This window comes from Bacillus rossius, chromosome 17, assembly GCF_032445375.1.
Source record: "Bacillus rossius redtenbacheri isolate Brsri chromosome 17, Brsri_v3, whole genome shotgun sequence".
In the NCBI taxonomy this organism is placed as follows: domain Eukaryota; kingdom Metazoa; phylum Arthropoda; class Insecta; order Phasmatodea; family Bacillidae; genus Bacillus; species Bacillus rossius.
In genome coordinates, this window is record NC_086344.1 from 4,025,625 (window position 1) to 4,039,326 (window position 13,702).

Consider the following 13,702-nt stretch of genomic DNA (forward strand, 5'->3'; position numbering starts at 1 on the left):
AATAAGTGATACTTCAATTACAATGTGGAAGTTCTGAGCCGTATGTTAGTCCTTTGACTAAAAATAAGATAATGCAAAATTGGTACGCTTTTAACTTACCCAGGACAATAAGGCTTGGTTTCACACCGCATGATTTTTTTTTTTCGTTATTCGCTTATTATCAGTATTTAAAGATATTTTTTAAATTTTAACTTGATAAATCCCTTGAATTTTGTCCTGCCCCATATATTTTCTTCATATGTTCACTTACTGAAATATCTGTTGAAAAAATTTACGACAGAAAACCTAACACAAAGGAAGTATCGAATAAATTTTTTTGAATTAAATAGAAGTAATGGCGGGGAAAAAAGGAAAAATCAAAATTGTATGTGTACCTAGGGTGGCTCTAAAACTGTGCTTTATATCATAAATTATAAAATAGTAATTTCACTCGCTTCGCTGTTACCCAGGACGACACCAAATAATTCTTTCTCACACAAAAAACAATTCCTGAACTTTTACTAAAGATTCCTTTGCAAACTATTGGCCAAGAAACAGCATGTAATACTACAAGAAATATATTATACCTTTTTGCAACAAATGACTATGATTATTTTTTCATACATGAAAAACTTTTTTTTCAGAGATAAAAGTGAGTATTTCGTACAAAAATTGGCGCATAATTTTGTATTTAAATTAATGTTTCACTCAAGCACAATTTTTTCAATTCATGGAAAAGTTAATTGAATATTAAATAAAATTACTATTTTGTATTACCGTGTTTAGTAATCCTCGAAAACTAGTCAGGGAATGGCTTAAAAAACTGCAACTATTGAAGGTACTTGAACAACACAGGGCATAAATGTCTGGGTAAAAATCCTATCTAAGTATTAATGTGGACACCATTTTGTAGTGATTTAGTTTTTTTTATGTAAATGAACAAATTCCCAAATATTGTACTATTAGATGAACATTTATGTTCCATTTAAAAGATAACTTTCTTAATCTCGAATTATCATAAATTTATTAATTTTTTTGAGAAGAGGGGGAGAATTATTTCAGAATTTTCTTCTCATACAAATACATAGAACACTCATATACTCCTTCAAGCGTTAATTGTGGTTATCTAAATATTCTAAAGGTTCTACATGATGAATATTGCATTACTGTCACATAGAGGGGATTTAAAATATATTATTATCTAAACTTATCATTATATTATTATCTAAACTTATCACTATGTTATTATCTTAACTTATCACAGCTTAAAATTATTTTATTTTACAAAAATATTATATACAACTACGGTATTATTTACATGTTTTAGATCATAGCAATTTAACATTTCCATTTATGCATAGTCAAATCATAATTGAGTTATCTTTCAGTTAATACGAGGTAAAAATTAGAGAATACTTATTATTAAATGTTTTCAGTAATGCGTACTAGATTTGAGTACAACGTTGCTCAATTTAGAACACAATTAACTGTCAGATAACTATTTATTAACGATGATAAAATCAGATGGAACACACTATACCAATTTTAGTTTTCGTTTGTGTTTCAAAGAAATGTACTAAAATAAAATAAAAAATTGTGACGCTCAGCAAATATATTTATTTAAATATTAAAAAAATATATATACTTTCGTCTTTAGCAGTGGCTGGCACTTTGATTGCCCCATGATTGCCTAATGCGAAAAAATTGAAAAAATACATTCGTAACTTTATGTAGGTACGTGTTGTTAATTCTCAATATCTAACCCCTAAATCTAGTCACTTAAGAAAATTACATTTTTTTTTTAATTCTAACGTTATCCCTTTACCCCTCTTAGGGAATGAATCTTGCAATTAAGTAAAATAATAATTTTTAGTTGATTATTTTTAAAATTTATTTACATAAAATTTATTTAGGTTTAGAGACATGATTTTTTTAAATTAAAAAAAAAATAAAAACTTACCCCGTTATCGTCTCATTAAAAGACGAATTTTTACAAATGCGAAAAATAGGCGATACGTAACTTTATATGCATGTTATTTTTTTTAAGTATCTTTCTTCTAGTTCTAATTGGATTGGAAGTGTTTGATTTTATTGTTTTAAAAACACACCTACCACTTTCAACAACATTAGAGTTTGAATAAGTCAAAATGGTAGAACAGTGGTTGGTAGTTTTCATATGTTTATTTTTTGCAGAAAATAATTTTAATATGCTTAATAATTTAATATGGAGATATTATTAATAAAATATACTTACCATATTTTCATTTATTACGTATTGAATTTCGCAAAGTATAAAATTTGTGGTAAGTAGTTGTATGTTCATTCTTGGTAGTCAATATTACTTACTACGCTTTATTAAATTTGGAGATATAATTATTAATCTTAAGAACATACTTTCACACCTTATACCTAGGTGGAATTTTGCAAAATATAAAAATTGTGGTTACAATTTTTCATATGTTTGTCATTTATTAAGCTTAATTTAGTTATGAGATATAAAAAATAATCTTAAAAACATAGTAACTTCTTTTTCACCCCTTAGGGGTTGAATTTCACAAAAAAATAGACATTTTTGTGTTAATTTTCGTATGTTCATTATTTGTACCCAAAATAATTCATTACATTTAATTAAATATGGAGATATACTTATTAGTTTTTAAAACATACTTGCCCCTTTTTCACCATTTAGGGGTTGAAATTCGCAAAATATAAACATTGTGGTGTCTAGTTTTTGAATTAAAATTATTAATACCTATTATTTTTACTTAAGCTAAAGTTGTTTCAGAGATATAATTAATCATCTTTAAACCATATATACCCCTTTTACACCCCCTTAAGTGTGAGATTCTGTATTTATACATAGCCTAGTTTGTAAGTTAGAAAAAGAGCTTTCCATTAAAAAAAACTTCATAAAATCCGTCCAGTTGTTTTCGATTAATGCTTGATGAAACAGACAAACAGACAAAAACTAAAAACAAAAAAAAAAAAAACAAAAAAAAAACTTAATTTATCAAATAGCCATTTGCAATAGTTTTTTCAGCATTTCATCCAATGTATAGACTTTGCCTCGAACAGTTTTATTATTTGTATAGCTTGAGGAAGGAGATTTAGTGTGCAAGTTTCATTTACGTAAGCTATGGCTATCTATTGAGCTATTTGGGTAATTTTTCATCAAACGTTAAAATAAATGAAGTTTATTTCAAAGTCTTCTAAATGAATTACCACTTGTGATGACGTAAAACTCATTGTTTAGCAACCGGGGACCATGCATACGTGGGCTAGTTTGCTTGTCTGTTACTGTTTGATAGTTTGTCTTATCTGCTTGGAAGTTTGTTTTGTCTGCTTGATAGTTTGTCTTATCTGCTAGTAGGTTACATATACACGTCAGAGTCCCAATATCTCCCTCCACTCCCTCCAAGTCATTCGTTAGTTTATCTTTTGAAGATTGGCAACGAATGAAAATAAACTCCCTGAACTAAACTTTCTGCCGCTCACCTGTAAATCTGCGCAAATCATTCTTAAAACAAACCATTTATAAACAATTTTCTCAGTCCTAACTGACAAAGAAAAAAACTGTAAGAAATTAAAGGTATTTTCATCGTACTTATGAGAGTTCATTAAAAATCAAGTTATTTGTACTGAAGCAAATTTTAATTTTTATGTGTACAACATTTGACCATTTTTTTTAAACTTCGACGATTAGAATACTTGAAGGCTTATTTATAATCTCCGATAATTTTGGTACACGCAAATGAAGTTTTATCAAAATTAGCTAGATAAAAACCTAAAATTTATCCCAGACTCAACCATGTCATCATATACTTATATGCAGCAAAATTTGTCTGACTACGTTAAAACATTAAACTAATAGTCGCAAAAAATTATAAAAAATAATAAAACGCAAGATTACCATACTAAGAAAGAACAACCTTGATGCGTGGATATTTAAAAGTTATTTGAAATATAATTGCCACAAAATGATAAAAATATATTTTATCTTATCAAAAGTGGTGTTTATTTTCTCTTGTAACATATATAGGTACGCATAAGACAATACTCTTCACAGAAAAAGGTTTTGTGTTCTTTTACAAAAGATTTCTTTGGAAACCAGTTGCTCAAAAATAATTTGTAAATAATACAAGCAAGATATTGTAACTTCATACAACACGTGACCATTGTTATTTTTGCAATGTAACAAGTTTTTCAAGATAAAACAGAGTATTTATTTAAAAACTGATGAATTATATTATATTTTAATTGATGATTCATTAGAGCATAAACTTTAAGCCATGGCAAATATAACCTAAATAGTAGATAGTTGGACTTTATTTAGTTTTATTTTGCTTATTTAAGTGCGCAGCTAATACTAGAAAGTTATCCAAGGACTTGTTTGCAAAGGGGAAAAAAAGAGAGCATAAATGCCTGGGAAATAACCCCAAAACAGTATTACTGTGAATAATAATTGATAGTGATACAGTTGTTTTTTCGTAAATGTACAAATTAAAAAATATATTAAATTTTACATGAATGAAAAATTACATACAAATACAAAAAAAATTACACTGTTCAAGACCAAAGTTTGAAACCAACCATGGAGCGCACCTTTATCTAGGTTGTCCTGTCGGTTTGTTTTTCTGCTCGACTGTGTGGCGTGAAATGGCTGTCTCCATGTTCGCCAGTTTAACAGAGCATAAATTCACCAACACCTTGGCATAATCTGTGACCAAAAACGTTCGCCTCTTAAGGGCCGCCTAGTCAGGGGTGTATTTCTGTTGGTGAGGCGGGATGATAGGGGCGACGCTCTCTGGTGCTTCTAGCGCGGTATCGCCTCTACGCGCAAGGCACGCAGTCTTCTCGTCGCGTACAGGACAACTATGATATTCGAGCGTAAACCATATAATTACATGGCGGAGAAATAAAGATAAAAGGTGTAATGCATGGCCCTTTGTATGCTTTTCAATGATCTGTACCGGATATTTCATACCAAAATATGTCTCTGAAAATACGTGCTTCAGCCATTTTCACTCTTCTAAAAATACATTTTAGAGCTACTCATTTTTAAATCGATTTTTTTTTTTCCTGAAACTTTACACTCTGTATGTGAGCCCAGGTAGGCGTACTCCTATAGGGTGAGTGACAGGAACCAAAAGTTCATAAACAATTTTTAAGCCATGAGATTTTTTTAAGGTTGAAAATTCGTTAACGCAGAAAAAGAACAAAAGAGATTTACAAAGACCTTGACATAGTGCGTACCAAGAGTATTATTACAGTGTTCGTCATTATCAAAAATCAATTAAATATAAAACGACAGATAACTTCAAAGGGTAAAAGTACGTAGGAACTAGTCGTAATTAACTTCGCGTGTTGAATTTAATTTCGCTCTTACTATGCTTTACCTAACAAAAGCCAAATGCATGTTGAAAACTGGACGACATAAAATATTTCTGCCAACTCCCGGAATAAATTAACGTTTAGGTTATCATTGAGGTTGTAGCGTCACGGACAATCATACGTCAGAGTTGACGGGCGGTGAATAGTCACCGGGCCGGACAAAGGACAGGCGTCATCGACCTTGGGCTCGGCCTTTTTTAGTGTAACTAGAGGTGACACTGAAAAAAAAACAACCATCATAGAACCGCGGGTTCAGTTGCGACACGCTGTTAATAAATAAAGCTTCACTTTTAATTCACGAAGAGTGCTTGGTACAAATAATTACCCACGGACATTCGTAAAATAATTTCTTCGAAAAATGACGGATATTGAGTTTGAGGCCGCTCCCACTCAAATAAGGCACTCACTGGTTGAGTGCTGTAGGCTTAATTTCCTGCTCGCTAGCTCAAACCTTTAAAAAAAAAAAAAAAAAAACCTGTCCCTCATAGTTAGAGACCTGTAAAATTTGCGATTTCAAATCCCTAAAGGATGGACTCCATGATCCTCTACGCACTCGTGTAAATTACATCTGCTGATTGGTTACCGACTCGTAACACCTGTTGACTGGAATGATCGTGATTCGATAATTCTTTTGTTAAAGATTTTTCATTGGCCCAGAGTCATTCAGATAAATTGTGGCCCAATCACTGAAGCAAAATAATGTGAAATGTATTTGGACTCTATCATATCGCGAAATGAATCCGTGAATTTTACAGGTCTCTACCCATAGTTCCTCTCAAATGCCCCAAAAAAACCCATACTGTGAATTTCATCTGTAAATGGAACAAAACACTCTCGTAAAATTGCATATGTATATTTGAAATTTTGTACATTTACTTGAATACAACTGTATCGCTACAAAAAAAATAGTGTTTGCAGTAATACCGGGTTCGGATTTTTGCCCGGGCGTTTATGCTTTGTGTTTTCCCAGTACATCCAATAGTTATAGACCGAAAAAATTCACGTGTTCAATGAACTCCAGGATAGACTCCAATATCCACTACACACTCGGGCAAATGCCAACTGTTCATTGGCTGCTGACTTGTGAGTCGTCTCGACTGGGTGGCCTGTGATTCGACACTTCTATGAGTGAGGGTCTCTAATTGGCCCTCAGTCCTCCAGATTAACAGTGAACCAATGGCAAAAGCAGCACTAAGGTAGCATAACACGAAATGAACCCGCGAATTTTTCAGGCATCTACCAGTAGTTACAGTCATTTGTTAACCGTTGCCTGATTAGCTTTCCATAATTAACTGCGCACAAAATAAGTATATTAAAACAAAATGAAGTCCAGTTACTGAATATTCGATTATCTTATCATTGGTTCTAAAAAAAATTATGCTGGATTGAAACATCAATTAAAATATAAAATTATGCGTTATTTGCGCAAGAAATACTCAATAGTATCTCGAAAAACGTATTTCATATATCTATGCAGAAATAACCAATATGCATGTGTTGTACAAAGTTTCAATATATTTCTTGTAGTATTGAAAACTACTTTTGGCAACCGGTTGTCAAATAAACCTTTTTTAAAAGTACAAAAAAAATATTTTCTGTGTAAAATGATATTTACTAGTATATAAATAAGTTATCCGTTTACCCAGACTTTCGCGTATACTATTTTTTTCCTTAATGTGGTCCCATTTCTTCACCTGTCAGATTGGTAACCTTGCGTCTGTTCCTCGTGGATTAATTGGGCAAAGTTCATACCGCACCCATCCTACTATGTATACTGTGTTAACACAAGAACATTGTTTTGTAAGACTCGTTCAGGTCGGAGAGATAATTAATTTCTTCTAAATCTAAACTCACATCCCTATTACTTAATTCAGTAAACAATGTTCGCTATATTATCGTGACTTAACAAGTTGTCACAGGTTTATTTACTTTGGAAATGGAATCGCAAACAATTATCTTTGTAGTATTAGACCCGTCGAGAACTTATCTACAGTAGAAGCACTATTCATTCTTCTAGGTCCATGCTCGTCGTGTTCAATTTGAATTACAGAACTCAGCGTAGTTTGTAGGAAGATGCAATTATCTGGAACTAAGAATATTTCTACGTCTATTTGTGGACGATCACTCGTTGAAAAAACCACAAATTAATTAGGTTTAGTTTCTAACAGTGCATGATTAGTGTTTTGATCTCCGGGGCTATTCATGAATCTTGGGGAAATTCTCGCCTCTGGGATGCCATGAATGGCGCGGGATCTACTCGCCGTGAACAAATGTAGATGAACCGAGTGAAGTAGCGCAGTGATCAACACGCCACACCCGCCTTACGACGGACGTGGTTTGAATCATTGTTCAGACATCCTGGTTTCGGTTTTTCCAAGCTTTCCCGAAATATCTCAAGGAAAATGTTTGTTTGGTTCCTTCCTGTATTTCCCTATTGTACGAAATGTGTTTCCGTCTATTCAATATCAAACGAAGTCTCTATTGACGAGGCTTAAACGTAAAATTTAAAAAAAAAAATTATAAACAAAAAAGTAATTTGTAAAATATAAATATTATTTAATACATAATTAAAATACATCTCCATCGGTAAATATTTCAGGAAAATTAAGTGACAAAACTAACGATTTCTAATAGCTAAAACTCAATTCATTATGACCATACCTGCAGATTTTATTTATTGGCATTTTTGTACGTACGTTATTTTTTACTTACATTGCTTCTAAATCTAACTTGTGTAATTCTCGTGCAAGCTCAAATTCTCAACAAAATTACATTATTGCTTATGGCACTGATCATCACGAATTATTTCAACCGTAGTTCATTGCCTTTTTATTTGTACGTCGTGTACGTTCAGACGAAATCAATCATGTATCTTCAAGCTGTTGCATATTTACCCAAAACGCAAATTTCGGCTATGAATTACGCTGTGTGGAACATGAAATAATAGTTTGCACTTCACTCACCAGTTGCTGGATGCCTTGTCCATGGGAGCCGGTAAATCCCAAATTCGTGTGACTCATCTCACTGACTGAATTCTCGACGTCGCAATAATTTCAGATCGTCTGAAACAAAAACAAAGGATAGTGTATATAGGCATCGTCTTTGCGGAATAATTCACATTCTGTGGCACATTACATAGTAATGATAACTATCTACTCTTATAACTGATTTGACTAAAGTAAACAATTTTTAAGCTCTGCTCAACTTTTTCCATCGTATTTCTTGTCTTAAAAATAAATGCACATTTAAAATTGCATCGTGTATTGGATAAAACAAGGGCTTTTTTTTACTTTAAAGTTCGGCTAAAGGTATCTATAAATTTCTGGTCTTGAGATCTCCCGAATAAGGAAATTTCTGGTTACCGGCATGAAGTAACTATTCTGAACATTCAATTCGCAAACTATCGAATGAAGTTTAGTTAAGGAAGCGACAAAATATAGACAAATATAAATACACACTAAATTTTTTAAAATATGTTATGTATTGATCCTAGTTAGTTTACGATTTCGTGTTATTTATTAGTTCGCCGCATGTTAACCAATATTTTATTCACGTAGGTCGAGTGACAGTCATTTATTTATCCCTTGATAACATGAAACCATCAATTACTTTTTAAAAAGTAGTATGTTTACGAATGCTAAGAATGCATCATTGTGTACCCTTAACTAAACTGTAATTTAATGTCAAGGCTGCATTCGCCGAATTAATAAGTCGTTCAAAAATTCGAATTATTTAAATGCCGGTGAATTGACTATTGTGTGTAATAAAATTGATTATTTTTTTATTTCCAATCGTTTTATTAGTCCTTACTTTTTTTCCTATCTATTTGCCGGAAATTTTCAATTTGCGTGTTTTCGAGCTTGAGAAACAGAAAAAAAATTTGCAACAAGCTACTTTTTTTTTGCGTAGGGCTTTTTAGATGACTTTGAAATAATCCAGCATACATTCTTTGACATATATGTTGACAAATAATGGAGAGTTTCAAGTAATCATTTCAGCTTGTACCGTTTAAGAAGGTACGTATTAAGAAAAAGCCGAAAAAAAGGTATCTCATAACAAAAAAAAACCATAATTGAACTAAAAAAAATACTTTTTTCTGTGGCTAACGATCAAAACATTTTAATTTTCAAATACTCGTTAAGATATTGACTTTCGATTGCGAAAAGAAAAAAAAACGTTATTCGTACATGACTGGAATATTTTTGAAATATAACGAGACGCCTATAGAATCAGTCAATTGGCTGTGTGACCAGTCGAAATTTCGTGCACCTGAGTGATAACATTTCTAATTTCGAGAGATCCCATAAATTACCTTTGGTTCAGTTTCAAACGTTTAAGTAAAATCTATTACACGTTTAAAAGTCAAGCAAAACAACCAAATCATAGTGTCACAATAAATTGTCATATTACGTACTAGAGTTATGGCTATAAACATACATGCAAATATATATATATATATGGAAACAAAAATTGTTTTTAAGACTGCGTAGTTATATTAAAGCATTCACGTTGCCTTAAAAAAGCTTTCCGTCAATCTAGATATAAAATAAAATAAAACAACCGAAGGTAGGAAAACATGTTTGCAGATTTAAAAACAAAATGTATCGAAGCCCGAAAGGCATGTGATTTTTTTTTTTACCCTCTCTAACAAGAAAACATTCATTCGCCTTTGTAAGCTGCTTTGTGTCTCACAACAAAATGAAGACTACGGCAGTTTAAACGGCAGTTAATAGACGCGTTTAGTTGGCAGCACTGCAGTGTTAATGAAAAAAAAAAAAACACAGGCACTTACTCGAGAATAAATATTTGCCGCGCACTCTTTGTCGCTGGCATCAACAGTCCACATCTGCCCCGAATGGCGCGCGCGAACTACTGACAGAACTTTCGCGGGAAAGTTTTTGTCTCTACGGTTATATACGTGATCGCAGACCAGTTGCAGTGTTGGAGGGGGGGGGGGGGGGCGGACTCCCCCTCCTACCCCTACTCCTACGAGCTGTAGGGGTGGGAGGGAGTTCACCTGCATGACGTCATCAACAACTTCCCCCCCCCCCCTCCCGACCAAAACATGTTCACCAACGCGACGCCGACGGAAGGAAAGATACTGAAAGAAGCGGACAATGACGTCACCCCGGTTGGAACGCGCCTGTTTCCAAAGGTTCGTGGAAGTAAAAAGCGCGTAATGTGAGGAAAACATCAAAAAAACGCGGTGAAGCGTGGCAGTGAAACAAAAAAAAAGGTAACATGGTGAGAGATGGTGGGGGAAAAATGCGTGCAACCGGTTTCTCCTGTCGCGTGGGATTAATCTGGTTCCTGTTGTGCTGTCTCCGGATTCTTTGCCGCGTACCGTTTCGAAGAGGCGAAGAAAGGGTGGGCAGATTTTGAGGTCCGATGTCATGTGACTCGTCACAAATTTGAGAAGTTTCTCATGAGTACCGGTGGGGGACGCACCACAACGCCGAAATACCACAACGCCGAACGTACAATAACGCCGAAAACCATAACGCCCAATGCTAAATTGACTACAACGCTGACAGCTAGAAAACTGCTGTGTACCACAACGCCGAAATACATTAACGCCTTAAAATGTCATTGCAGGACTGCCACAAAGGTTAGGTTAGTTAAGCTTAGCACACAAATTAATTCAGCTGTTTTTCATTTTGCTCCTGTCCCCCCCCCCCCCCTTCAACCTTTCCCCGCAGCAACATTTTTCGGCGTTACTGTATTTCGCAGCAGTTTTCTAGCTGTCGGCGTTGCGGTCAATTTGGCATTCGGCGTTATGGTATTCGGCGTTATTGTACGTTCGGCGTTGTGGTATTTCGGCGTTGTGGTAACTACCCGTACCGGTGGTGGTGAGCATTCTCCGTCACTTGCAAACCATGCGTGATGTTTGTTGACACAGAATAAAAAAAAAATGTGTACTTTAACAGCATATTCCTTTGAAAACCAGTTGCCAAAACATAGTATGTAATACTTAAAGACCGGAAAAATTCGCGGGTTCAATGACCTCCAGGATAGACTCCAATATCCTCTACACACTCGGGCAAATGCCAACTGTTCATTGGCTGCTGACTTGTGAGTCGTCTCGACTGGGTGGCCTGTGATTCGACACTTCTCTGTGTGAAGGTCTCTAATTGGCCCTCAGACCTCTAGATTAACGGTGAACCAATGACAGAAGCAGTTCTAAGGTATAATTATTTTAATTTTAGCATAACACGAAATGAACCAGCAAATTTTTCAGGTGTCTAATCATTGGACTTCATTTGGTTTTATTATGCTTATTGACGTGTGCAGTTAAAACTGGAAAGCTGTTCAGGGAACGGTTTAAAATATATTAATCTTTCGCAGCTACTGGTACAACAAAAAGAATAAAAGCCCGCATAAGAATCCTATCCCAGTTTTACTGCGTTTTCATTTTAATGTACAAATGTACAAATATATGTTATTTTACTTGAATATTTCTGTTCCATCTACAAAAGGAAAGAAAAAAAATCAGTGTAGTACATTGTTTTCGTGACCTGGCACAAATTTCAGAAGTTCTCAAAACGTACTGCCGGAGATACGCATTTCCCAACTGCCAACTTGCAAAGCTAATTGCGATGTTTTTTTTTTTTTTTGACGTGATAACGTCTAATAAATCGATGAACGCCGGCTGTACGCACGAAAAAGGATGACTCATTGTCCCGTTACGCACATTGTCCCGTTACGCTGTGTCCTGTTACGCTCATTGCACGCTTGCGCCGCATCCATCTCTCTTCCACTCGATTGGAACAACCATTGATTTGACTTGTTCGAGGCACATTAAACTTGAAACATTCCCATTCGTTTCCTACTTTTCCTATCATCGTCCTATCCTTTACAGAATAAAACAGATTGGAAGAAGTTAAATAGCAAACATGTATAAAAGTTATAGTTAAAATAATCTCTTTGTTAAAGTAATAGGCCCTAAACATGTTTGAATTAATGAGTGCAAATAAAAGTAAATTTATCAATTAAATAGCAGATTTCATTTCACTCCTTCTTACAAAATAACTTTAATTCAATAACAATGATTCAGTTTTATTCATAAAAGTATGCAATCATTTCATCAATGTTTTGTTATGACGTTGTCACGTTAAACTATCGTCCGTAAACGGACTGTACAGACAACATATATATATATATATATTTTTTTACGTACGCTATTGACAGAATAACAGTTTCAGAAGCATACCTATACTATTGGCAGGGACACATATTTTTCGCGAAAAACTTTTCGAAACTAGCTGAAAGTTAAAACACTGTAGCATCGTCTTTTTTTGTGGTTGGTTTTTTTTTTTTTTTCAGGGTCATGTTTACTTCACAAACATTCAGTTCCGAAGCAAACGTGTCCTTAATGGCCTGCTCAAAAAAGGCAACGCCTTATCTTGCAGACGGCCGACAATCACAAGATATCTGGACATCACAGCCTTCATAATAATTCGCGACAAATGTCTGCCCCTAAACATTTGTACTACACGGTAAAATTTTAAGTGTAAGTGGAACATAAAAAATTCATATAAAATTACACAGATAGTTGTAAATTTGTACATTTATATGAAAATAACTGTTCCATAACCAAATAGTTTTCACAGTAATACTGGGTTCGGATTCTTACGCAGGCATTTATGATTTGTGTTGCCCAAGTACCTCCAATAGTTGAAGTTATTAGAAAACCGTTCCCTGAGTAGTTTTCCGTTATTAACTGCGCATATAATAAGCAGGGATCAATAAAATAAAGTCCAATCATTAAATATTCTATTATCGCTTCCATGTTTAAATATATATAGGTATATATTTCAATTAAACTTCAAATTAAATATAAAATTATGCGCCAGACCACGAATTAAAAATCTGCTTGACTTATGACTGCATGAAACTGAACTTTTCATTTTCTAAATCATCTTTAGTTTTTTCCCCCCTTGTAACTGGTACGTGTTTTATCATTAAACTTCAAATGTAATGCAATGAGAAATTATCTGCATAAAAGCAAATTATTTGTGTAATTTGTTGACACTGTGTCAAAAAGACACTTTACTTAAATTAATACCATTATTAACTCAATACATTTGACATTAAATTTCAGCGAACATTTTTTTTTAAAACTTCCATGTTGGCATTACGCAAAACGTATATCACAAAAAAAGACTTATTAAAATTAGATAATTTCAATTAAAAAAGGTTTCTCACAAGTAAAATTTAAATAATATATAATATTTTACGAGTATAATGTACTGTAGCTGGGTGCGTATGGGACAGCCCAATTAAGTTTTATTACCTTTTTATTAATTACTAATATTTACATAACTAATAAACG

The 13,702-nt window shown here is 33.7% G+C and overlaps 1 protein-coding gene across 2 annotated transcripts in view; it reads right to left on the bottom strand.

Annotated features, from left to right (window-relative positions):
- Window positions 1–13,702, bottom strand: part of LOC134541001 (proton-coupled amino acid transporter-like protein CG1139) — a 133,773-nt gene that overhangs the window by 52,125 nt on the left and 67,946 nt on the right. The window contains exons 1-2 of one of the 2 annotated variants that reach the window (XM_063384115.1): window positions 10,163–10,271; window positions 8,334–8,432 (exon numbers count right to left, since the gene is read on the bottom strand). In XM_063384115.1, the coding sequence (XP_063240185.1) occupies window positions 8,334–8,390 (57 nt within the window). In that variant the 5' untranslated portion in view covers window positions 8,391–8,432; window positions 10,163–10,271. Of the gene's footprint in view, window positions 1–8,333; window positions 8,433–10,162; window positions 10,272–13,702 lie in introns of those variants that run through there. The other variant, XM_063384116.1, reaches the window with a different exon arrangement.